Below are 16,435 nucleotides of genomic sequence, written 5' to 3'. Positions count from 1 at the left end.
TTCCACAGGCCAGTGCTTATGGGTGGGAGGAAATTAGGAGGTGTGCAGGAGAACAGAGGTCACTTATGAAATAATATGAAATATACAATATGGCAGAAGAGAGAATATCCTGTTCATCATTTCACTGCATCACTTGAGGAACAAAGAGGAAACCTACATCTATAGCTCTAGGAAGTATGAGAAGACAAATTCTGGCTACATAAATTTATTAGCGCATTTACAGCCTTTAAAACTGCAAGAAGGCTTCTGGAGTACTTTCCTGCTCACTCTTGGGATAACTGATTTCACTGCCTCCTACCAAACAATTAATTCCATGGCCTACAAGACATACTGGGTCAGAAGAGTATTCCCCTGACTTTTTCGAGATTAAAGGGGATACAACTGCTCTGTAGGCTGTTTTTATAATATCTGCCATCTAATCCTCTTCTCATGCTACAGTCTTCAGAGATCTTGCTATGATCAAATAAAATCTGTCAGCCATTCAGAAAACTAAACTGAACTTTCGTTATCTAAAAAGTTACCTCTATGCTCCATAACAGAAGACAAACCTGTTTATGAACAACTGGATCTGCTACGCAAAATAAAGAGAAGACTGAAAGATTTATTACGTGTATGAGTAACTTCAAAGAACATGTTGTCCCCATCGTGGATAGATAACTAGGAATTGCTAGTGCCTTGTCAGGTGTTCAGGCACTCAAATCCTACCCTGTTTCTTAGGATACTCAGTCAGAACTCCTACGAACTTTTAGAAATAAAATACTTTAAGATCACCTAATGGCATCTCAGAAGGGGTCCTGTAAGCTAGAAAGAATCTGAACGGCATGTGGCCAACAGGAAGATGTGTCTTCCTTCCCTGTTTAGTGTATAAATCCAATAAGCTTATTGATAAACAAACATTCCCAGATTGTGTGCTGAGCTAAAAGTCTACTGAAACTTAGGTCTCCCATAGTTATTTGATGCCTTAATTTAAATTAATGAGAATTGATATGCTTTTGTGACATGTCAATAAACAGTCCCACTAAACTTTACTAGTAAAGTTTAGGAAGCCAATAGTTACTCCTGGGAACAGTTCAGCTAAGCAAATCCAGAAAATGAAGTCTTACCTCTTTCTTTCCTTTGGGATTTTGCCACAAAACAGAGGAAAAAATTACAACTTCATGAATATGTTTGAATAGGTCTGTACTAAATATACCAATTCAGAAAAATGTCAACATACCCATTTAAAATTTGATTGAAATAATTATAACCAGTTCTCAAACCTAAGTAATCATATTTATGTCTGATAGTCTTCCCTCTTGTTCTTGGGAAAAGGAGAAAGCTGGGATCAGAATGGAAACTTCATATTATCCTTAATTACAGAGAAGTTAATACTGCTGCATACCTAACCATTGGGGGCAAACTAAGTAATTCAGCATGGACTGCCTGCAAGGTAGTCTCTGAAAGAGACACATGGCAACACTGTAAATGCTGTGTATATGGGAAGTGATGGACACCACACTTCTCTTCAATGCACAATTATCTTTTAATCTCTAAGACTGATTTTTTTGAGCCAAATACTGTCAACAACCAATCAGCTGCTATCAACGCAGCAGCATGCAAGCACAACATAATATAATTATACTAGGTCTGGGATAGAATCAGAAAGACCACCTATTATTTTCAATAGGAATTTTACTTCCAGGAATCCAGCTTTTCTTCCCCAAAAAGATATGTCTTAACAGTTTCACTCACACCTCCTCCTATCCTGTAAGATTTTTCTAAGTTCCTTCTTCTATTGCAAAATGCAGACCAATCAATAGCAACACTTAGAGTGTATAACATGATGTCCTTAGTTTTGAGGTTCCACCTCAAAACATCTCCTAATCAGTAGATAAATGTGTTTCAGGTAGTTCTTCACAACAATGGTAGCTGTCTTTCTCGGGCAATTGGTTTTTAATCCATGCATTTGCATGTAATGGTATTCTTGAATATAGTGCCCAAATACCGTACGGTAAGATGGATTACAGTATTTAAAACTGCAATAAACAAGAACATGAGAACAGATGCATCTTAAGAAATTTTGCTTTAATTTATAAAGCAAAGACCAAAAAGTTCCTTTCTGCAGGAACAGTTTGTTCCCCTCAAAGTTGTGCTTTCATTCACTGGTTCTTAAACACGGATTAGCAGCAAAGATCTACGCACTTATGCCACTATCTTGGGCACTTGATGTTGTAGTTAGAACTTAAGCAGTCAGATTTCCACCTGCAACTCAACAAAGCTAGAAAAATATAAATTGTAATCATACTGCAAAACAAAGAACACACCTGAAAATGTGGCCCGTTTTCCACTATGATACCAGGGGAAAAAAATGTTTAAAAAGGAAAACCAGCAGAGGAAAAAAAGCGCTTTGAAAGTAATAAGTACTCTGAAGCACTGAGACTGCATCTCTGACACTTTTCGTTGTACTTACCTAATATCTGTGCATGTTATACATGTGATACAGCGACTGTTTGTTGTAACGAGATTCAAAGCCACAGATGTTTCACTGTCAGTGGTTGGGTGTGCTCCACATTTAAAGTAAAACTCCTGAAATATTGAAGGAGAGATAAAGAGAAGATTATATACCTGCCGCTCATGTCCTCCCTTTATCTTAGACTAACTGACATTTGAGACAACAGACAAATCACCACTGCCAACAGAAAAGGAGGATAATCATTAGGAAAGGTTTACAAGGAATCCCTTGCAAAAATACCAGTCTAGGTGTGTATTTTGTTCAGTGATTTCCCTAGCGAAGAAGATATCTACTTGTGTACTAATTTGATATCGGTGCCAATACATTCTGTGAGTTTCTGGATTTATAGAAAAAAAATTACTTCTTCTTGACTTCATCTAAGTATAGTCATCAAAGGCAGAATACTAAGCATTGTCACTATGTATTAGTATTTTCACATTTTTTTGTTACAGATGTTACCATTTTCTGAACTCTAGAATACAGAATTTTAGCTATAAATTAGTAAAGTCTGGCCTTGCTTTTGTGATGTTGGAAATCTATATGATACAATTTTACCATCACATTAAAGGGAAGCTCTAGCTCTCTTGGGACACGTATCGCATTTGCAATTATATATTATATTGTGTTTGAATTCAGTTGCTTTAGTCCATACCACTCTATATAGCTTCTTAGACTGCTTTCATTAGCATAACACTTTTTACACAACTGTGTGCTTTGTTCTCTTTCCCATTGCACCCCAGGGAAAGCCATACCAATCATGCTGTGCTTTGATAAGGTTTTGTTATAAGAGATTGTTTTTAATGTCCAAATAGCTCTACGCATATGTAAATAAAGGCAGTCTGAAGACATATGCTTTGCAATAGGAGCCACAGATGACAGTTTGCAGTTTCTTTGTTCCTATGAGACCTTTTTCCCAGTATCAAATCGTGGAAGTTTGTAATGAAAACATTAAGACTGGTATAAATGAAGTGTGAATTGGAAGGTAAGGGTATAAAAGCATCGGAAGAAATGACAAGAAGGCATAAAAGAATGACAGGTGTTGATGGCATCAAGATGTTAGGATCACAGATGATTCTTCAATCCACCCAGACTGGCGGAAAAAAAAAAAAAAATCCTAAAAAAAAAAGAAAAAAGGAAAAAAAAAGAATAAACTGCAGCAAGAGAAAAAGACACAGAGATGGTGAATAAATCAGCAGCTTTTCGCAATGAGTCACAGACGTGAGACAGGATGAAGGAAAAAAGAATTACAGTCACTGTCAACTTCTTTAGGGTGCAAAAGTCACATCCAAACCACAGCATTAAGAACAACTCAAATGCCGTGAAAAAGACTTGCTAGTGTTTTCCAAGTGTCACCCCAAGTTCCTAGCTAGACTGTCTGGACACATATTTTAGCACTTGTTAGTATATGAATACAAGAGAATGAGTGTGGCTGAATGAAATCAGTTTTGTTTAATACAAAATCACCTTCCCCTCTATACAGCCTTGCACTGAGATTTTCTACAATACTGTACTAAAATCAGTCCAGAAAAACCTCTTACTTTCTCACTGCCTTGAGCCTTGCAGGAGGGAGTTGGTGGAATCTGGTAACCGGGATATGAGAAGTATTAATACAACCTTCCTCCCAGGTTAGTCAATCGTGCTTCTCAAAATGCACCAATACATGCAATAGAATCAACACAAATAAAATACTCAAACTCCGCTATAAGTTAAGGACTCATTGTCTGAAGCATGTGTTAGTAGCAGTTTAAGAGAACTAAGGGGTAAGAGGATAGTTTAAAGGCAAGCCTATTTTTAAAACAAAGTAATTATTCACAAAACTTTTGAAGTAGTCACCTGTACATAATTATATAGAGCTAACTTTTCTTAATAACTAAATCATATTTCTGTCCTGTTTCATAACATCAGGAAGTAGTCTCAAGCAAGAAAATATGCTTAAACTCATCCTTAGACAAGACTTTAGACTTTCCACATTTTTTCTCTTGTTCAAGATGCACACTTGCAGCTTTTAAATATCAGCTCAACTTGAAGCATTTCAGCAGTTGAGAATGAGTCAATGGAACTACACATTCATCTGGAGTACATGAAAACCTTACACAATCTGCAACTTTAATTTATTTTCAACCTTTAAAAATGTATCCATTAATCTTTGTATTATTTGCTAATGGGTTTTGGAGCTTGAGTTTTCTTTGCCCTTTGATTTTACTTTTGTTTGAATTAAATGGTAAGAAGGATTTATTTCAATGCAGGAAAAGTCTTGAAAATATCTCCTTGCTTCAGTACATCTGCATACAACTAAGAGAATATTGACAACTCACTATTCCAGAACAGATAAACTATGGGCAAGGAAACATACAGAAGAAAAATAATTTTTTATAAAATTACCCACTATAATAAAACTGTCTTTGGGTCACAAGCAAAAAGAAAAAGAGTAATAAAGGAATTAAGCTCTAAAACACTTGAAATAGCTTTAGACTTATTTTTTTTTTCCCCTAAAGAGCATCTGTTTGATGATTCTAATTGCTTTTGATAAAACCTCACAATGGCTATAAGTTTCTTGTCATGAAAGTTGTTTAATGATGATGGAAGGGAAATAAAGCAATACCATTTTTATTCCATACTCTAAGATGTATAGAATATTGCCTACAAGTCAGAGAGGGGAAAAAAAAAAAAAGAAAAAAAAGAAAAAAACAGCCAAGTCTTGTGCTACATTCCCAAAATACTTTCTCTGTAGCGTTAGGAAAATTACTTCTCTATACTTCTGTTTATCAGCCCAAAAACTGCTCTAATAAAATTCCTCTACTAATTATATTTACGATGTGCTTTGGTGTTACTGAATGAAGAACATTAAGGAATGTGAAAATATTATTTGAAATAACAAAAGAAAATATTGCCACTCTTGAAAACTATTCATTGAAAGACTCCATGCTTGAGTAAACTGCAATTAAAGAAACAGCAAATCTTAATATTAAATGCAAACAGAACAGAGGCCTCGTTAAAAGTATAGAAAAAAAAAATCCCTCAAGATTGTATGTCAAGTATTTGTTCAGAAGAAATCTTCAAGAGTAAAAAATAAAAGTCATTTATAACAAATGTGTTGAGACTAGCAGTACAGTAAAACTAACCCATTTATAACATGTTCACCCTTGCAAAAACAAAAGGTATCAACCCACACAATGCACGATTCCATAAAATCAACACAACAGTCTATGTCTGTAGGCCTGAGACATCAGTGCTGTGATAGGAGTTCAGAAATACAGGGAGAGATTGGAATCTGAAAAACTCAGTATGCTGAGTGCCTAACAGTTCTGCCATAGTGTGGACTGCATTTCCACAATTTTTTTTTTATCATAGTAATGCACTTTCCAATTGTTTGAAGGCTTTTAAAAGTCATGAACTCAATTAGGTTTCCAGTTGCAAATAAAAATTTATGTGGCCTAGTTTCACACATTGCGTAAATAAAGAATCCACAAGTATTTATTTGTTACATAGGATACATTTACAAGATTACATTTTAGACATAAAATTTGACACTTCAGTTTTGCTAAAGACGTCTTTGCTGATGATGGTACGTTTCCCAGTAAGGTCCCTTCTGCTGCTTACTGGTTCCAGACAGCTCCTAGGGGCCAGATCTCTACTGGTTTTGGAATGGGCTAGCAGAAGGTATCTACCAGATTTCCCAGAGACTGAACAGACTTCTCATGATGCAAACACAACCCTTTTATGCCAGGGCATATATATATGAAGTTATGAAGAAAGATAACCCATCAGCACAAGTTGCTTCTGAACTGATTCCAGCAATGAAATTGCTGAGAGTAAAATATAAGTGGGAAGAGTTTAGCCACTTCTCACTCTCCAGCCTTGCATGTCATCAGGCATGTAAATGTAGCTATTCTTTTATTTAGGCTTTCACCCAGTGTATGATAGCCTAAGGAGGGAAATTTGCTGGATTGTTTAATCTAAATCAGTGTATGTTCCAAGGTTAATCTCCAAACAAGTTTAGAGACCTTAGAGCCAGCCTATTTAGGACTAACACTAATTTTGCCACAGACTATCACACTCATACGAGCAGTTCTTACTTCTTAAGGTTAACATCAAGATGTCTCTCTATACTTAACTTATGTTATGCTATATGAGACAATACTTTCAGAATTTTAACCTTATAATAGAAAAACCTTACAGAATAACATAAAAGGGATGGGCAAAAATTCATGCAGTCTACATCACTATCTGACCACTTCTAAAATATTTTAAAATAGAAGAAATCACATTATTCCTCCTTTCTGCACCTGTGTTCTCACTTGGTACAAAAATTTCTGATGAATGCTTTTTTTTTCATTAAGTATTTCTGTTCAGCAATGAGTAAGGAAGTCAAGAAATTACCGCAAAAGCCGAGACTAAATTTAGTGCTTTTCTTAATTCTGAACGTGAGTAGTTTTATGGTCACATTCTACTGCAGTGAATACCTTTAGATCATTTTCTTGTCTAAACGCATAGGTCCCATGAAATTGTAAACATTCTATTTAACACTACAAATGTCTTCCTTTTGGCAGTGTATCTGATAGATTGTTATTCAGAGAAGGGAGCAGGCATTGCTCTTACATACTTTGTCATATTCTTCACTCCTGTTACTGCTTTTGTGTCATACAACATCATAAAAAGTACAAGGGTTCAGAGATACATGGTCAGTGTTAGCTACATTTTATGAAACTCAAGAAGAAAACGCTCAAATTTTAAAAAAAATTCTTTGCTATTTTACAAAAAAAAAAAAAGCACCTCTCCCTAAATTCTGTCTTTTCAAACAAAGCAGGGGTTTGCATACCCCTAACTGCTGATAAGTGAACTGTCTTCTGTATGGTCAAGTAACCAAAGTAAGTAAAAGATCAAAGTCACACACAAACCATCAGTGTGAAGCCAGGGTCTGAAACAGAGTAAGGTGAGACAGGCCCACAAGAAACTTTACCCTTCTGATACGTGTTCCCCAGTCCAGTTTACTGGACTGTCAGAAAAAACACTGTTCTTTGCTAACAAGTACCAAGATAGCCTGCACCTCAGCTGATACACGACATATACACATGAAAATACAGATTCCTACCCCTGTTTCTCATTCACTGCTGTGCAAGTTGGTTAAAAGTCTTAAGGAAGCTCAGCCTTTGCATTTCTTATTCCCTTTTCTTAATAAGCTACAGAACAAGGTGGGGACCCTATGGTATTTTTCCCCTGAATTACCCACACGTGTTTATTTAGGACTGATAGGCAAAGCCATTTATTAATATGTGTTATAGCCACTGAAGTTGTAGTTTTCATTTTTCAAATTATCAGCACTCTTGAATCTCCTTTCCTCTGTATCACCATAATTATTCCCCTGAATGAGAGAAAACTTCAATGCCATTGTGGTATACTCCTGTGATAATGCTTCATTTCCTTTTCCAACTGAAAAATTAAATAGATATTCAGCGGGTCTGAGAACAGATTGAAAGAAACCCACTTCAGAATAGCTGTGGAATCAAATACTTCTTCTGGGATGTTCTGGGAAAGACTGGGTTCAACTCTGAGCAGAGACACTTTAAGGTTCCCACATCCCAGAAGAATTGCAGGCTGTGGCTTTCCAGGGCATAGGAATATCTCTGTGGCAAAAAAAAAAAAAAAATCTGTAAAAAGTCACAGTTCACACGTGGAACAGGCAGTGCTTTTAAAGTTAAATAAATAAAAAGTGTTAGAAAAGCTGTTTGAATTACACTGGCTAACTAATATGAGGAAGGCTGTACAACCAAATAATAATTTTGAAAGATTACGGCAATCAAGTCTTAAAATGATTTTGTGACAGACTCATGAATGCATTGTATACGTAAGACTGCTTCACCTTCTTCTGTGAGTCAACAGTATTTTCACTAGCTGTGGTTACTGAAAGATATCTTCCGCAAAATAGTGGCCTGCACTACCAACTTCCCAGTTGCCCTATGCAGCTCAGCAGATGCTACCAAGGACCTCAGATCAGGTACTGGGCATTGTGAGCACCATCTAGTACCAATTATTTGGTGATTGCTACTCTGCAGGGTTTGTTTTTACTAAGCAATGACTGAGAGACCTAAACAGCTGTTAAGATCAAAGGAAGAAAATTATTAACCATAATTCCAATTTTTGGCAATATAATTGTGTTTAGAGTCAAAAAACCACATAAATAAAGCAAAAACATTCCTATAGCTACCTAAATTTCAGACAAGCAGTGTCTTCTGTTTCTTTTATGTTTGGAGTTCATCTGGAAATGTTACTGCAACTCTTATAGCTGAGAAACTAACCTTAGGCTCTGCTCCTGTCATCGTCGCTGTTTTCTTTTAAGATGATCTCCATTCAACAATATTTCTTTCCTACTTGAGTTTCCAATCAAAATCAAATGTTTTCTCTGTGGATTTCCTGTGATTTATGAATCCTGTGATTCATAAACTCGATGCTTGATCGTGATATCAGTAATGTAAACACTCTCCCAAGGGGCAGCTGACTTCCCTAAGCTGGGAAACACAACTGCGCCTTGGGCATGGCTGGCCAGATCACCTCCTAGACAAACGACCGATAAATACAGCTTTCATGGACTGCCTCAGTGGTTATGGACAAACAGTCTGATAACTCACTTTGAGGGAAAGGATTTGGCATAGTATTAGACCAGCATTCAAGCTGCAGCATGTAATTCCTTAAGTACTGTTTCAGTGTCAAAGAAATATCTAAATTGATCACTACAAAAAAGTAGAATACTGCACGTGATTCATTGCTAATTCTCTATTAAGATTAAGCAGGACAATAATCAAGGTTATTAAGTGACAGTGGATTTGAAGATCCTTAGCACAGATGTCACTTTAACCATTCACATACCAATAGTAATATAAATCTTCCAAAAGCATAATCACTACACTCAGACAACATTTCTTTGCCATAAAAAAAATTCTTAAAATAATTTTTCTATTTGAAAGAGAAGATCCTTTGAAAAACTCAGCACCTGATCTCTGACCTACATATTCAGAATAGCATCAGAATAATCAGCAAGAATGAAAATAAAACAATGCCACCAATACCAACATATTCTATACACATTTCTACACAAATTTCCCCAGCCCTCACACTTTCAAATCCATGGAATTTCTGCTGTAGAGCATGCAGTAGGACGACAGCATGGCAGTTCATGGACACTGTCAGAAGTGTGAACTTTTAAAGAAATGCCTTTATGGGATGCAAGGAGAAAAACAGATATCCCAGGAAAGATCAAATATTATATAGTAAGCCTTGTTAATATACTGCTGATAATTAGGCTGACCTCAAAGATAAGCTGACATGTATTTTCATGTGAAGAATGACAATAAAGTGCTGATATATTAAATTTCAATGTCTGTAAGAAGTATATATTTATTTAATTTGGCAAGAGACAAAAGCAGCATAAAAATGTAGAAGAAATATGAGCATCTCTCTAATATCTGCTTTCTGATGAACCCCGTTGCCCTTCTCAAAATGCCCCTGGCTAAGAAGAAAGATCTGTTATTCATGATAAAAGCTCTTTAGGATGAGTATCCTTTGCCAACTCTTCACTGAGGCTGTCAGATTATGCTTGGTCTTAGCGAATACATCAACTTTGACCTATGTGAAGGGTAGGGGAGGGAGGGAGTTAACTTTTGAAATTATTATGTTTTTGAGACAAACACTAGAAACGTTACTGGTTTTGTTACTTGTTTTGAGACAAGCAGAAATGTTACTCTCCTGCATTTTTCCAAACTTTCTTTTCTGTTCAGCAGTAACAGTTGCAATCTAAATGTGTCCAAGTGACTAAAAGACACATTATATTTCAGAGAAAGAAGTGTCAATACATCTTTACAATATCTCCTTTTTATTCTTGGTCAACATTAAATAAGTTCATGTAAGAAAAACACTAAAAATATACAGTTCCACTTCTTTCTCTTAGAATCAAACATATTCACCATACCTTTTATTCAGTTGTGGATACAAAAAACAATTTGTTGCATATCAAATATTTGAACAGATAGCCTATGATATGGAAAGTATTTTGAATGTAGCAGGATTATGGGATGGGAAACGTACATGCTATTCATAATTCTTTACAAGACCTAGTGTTTTAGCCCTGACCGAGTCACTTAAAGACAAGTTTTAGGCATATAAAAACATATCTAAAAACCCATCGTAAATGAGTTTTTTTAATGAGACATTTTCAAGGGCTACAAAATAGCAACAGTCTCTATTATCATACCCAGATCCCACTTTTATCCATATTCTTTAAAAAAAGAAAAAAAACACAACAAAAAAAACCCCACAAACCAACAACAAAAACAAACAATCAATCTTTTGCTTACATATTTATTCCCCTTGCCAAGGGACAACATTTCTATCTTTCATTTTTCCAGAATTCACTAGAACAACAGAGGTATTGTTCAAAAATTAATAACAGGACAGCTATAGCTACCATGCAGTTTTAATCAGCAGTCTAATGTGATATAACCAAGATTATTAAAGATTGAAAAGATCTTACTACCCATTTCTGAGGGAGCCATCACTTATTATATGTGATTTTCAGTGATTTATACCAACAAGGTTGTTTTCGTACAATGGTGCTTACAGCTTGCATATCTATTGTCTGCAATACAAAAACCTCAGGTATTACTTTTCAGTTAATTTGTATTAAAGTCTAAAAAAAGGAGATGGATATAATTAAGATTGAAATAACTGGCATGATGGGTTATTAACTATACAACGTTATAATGACATCTATAATGGAGATAACGTGCAACTATAGTTTCATAGGACTTTTGTGTATAAGAAAAGCAACAAGAAATGCAGTACCTATCATGTATTATTCTTTCCTTGTCTACTAGAAAAGACACAGTGGAAGCAAAGAGCACAAATGCCTTGGGAATCCCTTAGCTGCTGCTGCCCAGACAACGCTATTTCAACCACCCAGGAAAGTACTCTGTGTGAAAGTGACTTTTCTCATTTTTAACAGCAGCATTTCTCATTTTCTTTGCTTGTCTAAAGGCAGCCACACACCATACTTGCTTCATTTCTCTGCAAGTGGTAGCTCAGGCTCAGACAATCCTGCCACTAATTCTGCTGTCATTCCTTTGAGTAGTAATATTTCCATGACACAAAGACAGAATGAACAGAACTCTTCAGCATGATCCAGCTCTTCTATCACCCATTTTCTCATAGTGTAGACAAAGAAATGAAGGCTGTAGGCCATGATGTCTCTTTATAAAACAGATCTTTGCCTGGAAGGTTACCTTGTAGTGGAATCAAAGGCCCTATAGACATTTGACCAATCACCAGAAATGCATAATTAACAATGTCACAGGTACTGTAATATCCGTGGTATGTAAAGATAGAGTAAGATAGTTGTAAGTAAACAATGTTTCAATGAGAATGGCTATGCTTTCACATAAAATAATGTGAAAGGTTTACACCTTCCTTGCCCTGGAGGAGTGCAAACTCTCCCCTTCCCCTCTCTGCTCCGAACTTTCTTCATCCACGTTTCATTTAGAAATACAGTCTCTGATCAACACTAACTTCTGGGCTGAACCAAGACCGCAGTTGTCGGGAAGATTAAATTACCTAGCCCAGCCTCCGCAGCCCAACCCAAATAGTTCTGTTGAATTTGTTCACTGGGTTTCAGCATGTATGAAACAGTTTATTTTGGAAAAGTTCCTTTGAATTACTTAAGCCACAGAGGAAGTCTCTGCTTCAGAGTAGCTACTTAGAATGTATTATAATCATCATATCCTGAACATTAGTGCTGATTTCTAGGACTTAAACTTTCCCATCAGCCTCTTTTAAAGCAGAATCCAACTGTTTAAATTTGTTATCAAGTGTTTCCTGTAGAGAATCAATCCTTTACTTTGAGCTTAATTTCCTCTGGCAATCAGATTTGAATTTTTATGTGAACGTAAGCCACAAAAGGGTCTCAAGGAGGGAAGAAACTCAAATACTATATGATATCGGATCCTCAGGCTGTGCTGCTTATGGCACAAAAAGTTATTTGCAATTACAGGTTTGAGTGATTTGTTTCTCTTCCAACCATGCTAACAAGCACTTAGGGTAAAGATAGCGATCAAGAATTCAAATTACTATAGAATAAATCTAAAATGTGTAAGAAACAGGGCTCCTATATTTGAGCTGTAAATATTGCACAGGGGACATTATGTTGTAAGGTCTCCCAAAGAATCTTATCTTGATTTAAGAATTAACAAATCACAAATATCTAAGTAAATGACATCATTTCTTTAACTAGCTGTTACCTTTCATCAGTGTTCTATATGACATGACCAATTCCATGGTCTAGTCTGTAAATATTGCCGTGTTTCTGCACTATATGCAGTAGATTCACATCCATCTGATCCTATTACAACTGAAACATTTAATTTTTGTCCACCCCTTGATATCAAAGGAACTGGTCAGGTTCAAAGCTTAGAAAAAAAAAAGGCATTTTTAACTCAGCCATCTTAAAAAATGATTGTTATTTTTGGTTTTAGGTTTTCAGCCTTCAGCTAATATCACCAATGTCCTAGAGCCTCACATCCATCCATTAACCGTACAGATGATCTACAAGTCTGTAACACAGCTGAAAGGCAGTACTAAGACACCTTTCATTTAGCACTAAGGCTGCCTCAGGGGGAGCATCAGTATTTATGTGAGGACGCTGGGCAGACAGAATTAGGCTGTAATACTACAGGAGTGGCTCTTTGCCTCATCTCTGTGTCTCAGCTTTGAAAAATTGGATGGTTTGTTCTGTCATCTTTCCAATGCCTGCCATAGATCAGGATATGAATGAGAACAAACCAGCCAAGACATTGCCCAGTTTACGTTGGGAACAGTGAGAGAAGGAAAGGGAGGAAATAGCAGAAATGTTATTCTCTCCCTCTGTATGAGATATGCTTGCCTTTTGCTCTGAAGACTCAGAAATGTACTAATGAATGTTGGCACCTCCTCAATATTCATTGAATAGGCAACGGGTTTTTTGAAGTCTATTTGCCACTCAGCAGCTTGTTGCTTTTCTTTTGAAGTGTGTTCTTTGCCATGACTATGCATTCTGTTAAGGACAGCATAGCTATAGGTGTGCTAAGTCTTAATCGAGTTCTGAATTATTGGGGTTTATGATCCTAATATTCTCCTTTCTACAAAGGTGCTAAAGAGCAGGTCTTGTGTCCCACTTACACACACAGAGGTAACATCTAACCCACATAGAGCAAGACACATTAAACCCAAAGGTTTGGGGAAATTCTGCAAAATTTTTCCAATAATTATTTTTCAGGTTTGTCCAGTTGCCAGATTTGGTGGGTTGGGAGTAAATTTACATGTGTGTGTTTAGTTTTTTTCCCCTAAATCTCTGGTTTAAACCTTTTACTTCTACATGGACTGAGCAGTCAGATGGAATGTTTGTGCTGCATCACACAAACTGAAGCTTTCTTAAAACAATAAGCAACCAAAAAGAATACTGTGCATGACGGTCAGAACATATGATAAATAGAAAAGGAGGAATGATGTTTAAAATAGTCACATGAATAGACAGAAGCAAATAGTTGATTCACATTGCCATCATCCAAGGAGGGAAGAGGACTATGTATATGTTTAGTTCGTTTTATTGGTTTCAGCTAAGTATAATCTGTACCTAACTCCTTACACAAGGAACATTACAATTGTTTCTTCTACTTCTGTGAAATGAGGTAAAGATGTTCCATTAGTGAGGTAAGCATTTTAGATAATGTTTTAAAAAGCAAAATTTGAACTATGATGTCCAGTAGAAATACTTCACAATCCTGTTATAATTTTCAATATATAAATACATGATTTGTTACTTCAAACTTATGAAATACAAATAAGTGTCTAGTGTTTTACATGACTCATACATTAAAAAACAGCATTGTTATGGAATCAAATACACCACTACCTAATAAAATGGCGTTATAGGCTAAAGTCTTACAAAAAACTTTCCCCGGAGGTTCTTACAGGTTACTAGATGTTCTTGAAAGTTACACGGGGCTGCAGTAAATGAAGTGGGTAGAGGGGACAAACAAACAAAAGCTACAAAAAACCCCACCAAAAAAACTCTTCGCTTTGGCTAATCTTGTGCCACAAAACTCACTAAAATCTTAGCAGTAAACCGAATTTGTTCTCTGGCATTTAGTTTAATGTTCTCTGTTGTTTGGTTTTTTTTTTTTTAATGTATTTTCAAGATATAATATATACAGATGAGCTAGATGCAATATATATGCAAGATGAACTAGAAAACCTAAGTCACAGTGGGAAATCCATTATCTCCCCTATAATCTTGTTAGGAAAAAAGAAATCTCTGTTTGCATTGCACTCTTACCTATAGCTTCTAGCATAAGAAATCTGAAAAATGCAACAAATAACCTAAACAAGCATTTAACACAACAAACCTATTTCATGTGCATACCAGTACAGAAGTTGCCAACATTTTTCAGTAGATGACAGCATAGTATCTGATTTGAAAAGGTATTTTCTATTATTAAAAATGGAAAGATATGGACATTTTTCCTTTAAGACAATTTAATACATAGACATATTATCTAGCGTAGATGGCTATTTGCATACCTTTAATATAATGCTGATGGTGCCTTGATAGACTGTTTTCACTAAAGTGATTTAATTTGGTTTTCCAAGCAAACCTTTATCTATGTACACTGCCTTCATCGTAAAAACAAGCAGCAAAAAAAAAAAAAGAATTGGTTTTTCCTAACTTAAAAAAATTTTATCCAGGGTGAATAAGGCTACATCCACACTAGCAAATGGCTTATTTTTAAAGAATATTCAAGAGCATTTCTGGGTGATTAAACACAGTCATCCATACAGTTGCAGTGTTAGCAAGGTCCCTGGTGCCAGCTAGCATCTCTCACAAGCAGAGTTCAGGAGTGAGCACACCCAGGCACAGTTCTTGGTACATAGCTTGCATCCCTGTTTTGAGGACTGAGAAAACTTACTAGCTGCAGATAAGCTATGCTGTGCCGTTTGGCCGTTAGGTATGAGGAATTTTACCGGCAACATTTGACCTTGTGGTCCTCCTATGAACAGGAAGTGGGGCATGGTACCTCTCTCTACTTCTGGAAACACATTTGCTTCCTAACCAGTACTATTTCCTGGTCTGATTTCCTCTGCTCTTCTGACCAGACAGGCAACTGTGGGCAGGACTCTTCTACCCTTCTCCGTTGCAAAACACGTTCTGCTCCCTGAATTTACTAAGTAGGCTTCTACCTGTAGAAATAGCTGTAAATTTGTACTTAGTTTAGCCAAAAGAATTTGCATAAGTAGAAATTCATGCCCTCACTCAGATCAAAAAGTAATTTTCTTTAAAAGTGTGACTAAAAAGGGATTTACACGATAGCAGAACCTTTAAATGAGAGCATGAAGAGTGCATGAGCAGTATAAAGTGTTTTCCACAAACAACACACAATGCTATATTCTCCATTTGACATTTCAGAAGTTATTTTTATTACAATATATATCTTACAAAGCAACTAAAATTGCTTTAACTTGCAAATTACCTTGAAAATGTATTTCTGAAAAAATACTTATAAATGTATTTATTATTAAACTATTTTACTTCAACTTTATGTAAGGAAAACCAGTAACTTAAAAGATACAAATGCATGACAAAAATCATTGCCTTGTAATGGGCTACCAGAAAAAGAACAGAAAAACAGAAAGACAGATGTTACCATGAACATTAAATAAAACCAATTGTCCAGGTGCATTGTCTTATCATAGAATCATAGAATCATTAAGGTTGGAAGAGACCTCCAAGATCGAGTTCAACCGTCAACCCAACACCTCCATGCCCACTAAACCATGTCCCTAAGCACCTCATCTACACGACTTTTAAATATTTCCAGGGATGGTGACTCAACCACTGCCCTGGGCAGCCTCTTCCAATGTTTACAC

The 16,435-nt window shown here is 36.1% G+C and overlaps 1 protein-coding gene across 1 annotated transcript in view; it reads right to left on the bottom strand.

Annotated features, from left to right (window-relative positions):
• PARK2 (parkin RBR E3 ubiquitin protein ligase) overlaps positions 1-16,435 on the bottom strand; it is a 657,679-nt gene that overhangs the window by 387,430 nt on the left and 253,814 nt on the right. The window contains exon 8 of the mRNA XM_009320759.1: positions 2,450-2,565. Within this exon, the coding sequence (XP_009319034.1) occupies positions 2,450-2,565 (116 nt within the window). The remainder of the gene's footprint in view (positions 1-2,449; positions 2,566-16,435) is intronic.

The sequence above is a fragment of the Pygoscelis adeliae genome, unplaced genomic scaffold (genome assembly GCF_000699105.1).
Source record: "Pygoscelis adeliae isolate BGI_AS28 unplaced genomic scaffold, ASM69910v1 Scaffold33, whole genome shotgun sequence".
NCBI lineage: Eukaryota > Metazoa > Chordata > Aves > Sphenisciformes > Spheniscidae > Pygoscelis > Pygoscelis adeliae.
This window is presented reverse-complemented; position numbering and strand designations above follow the sequence as displayed.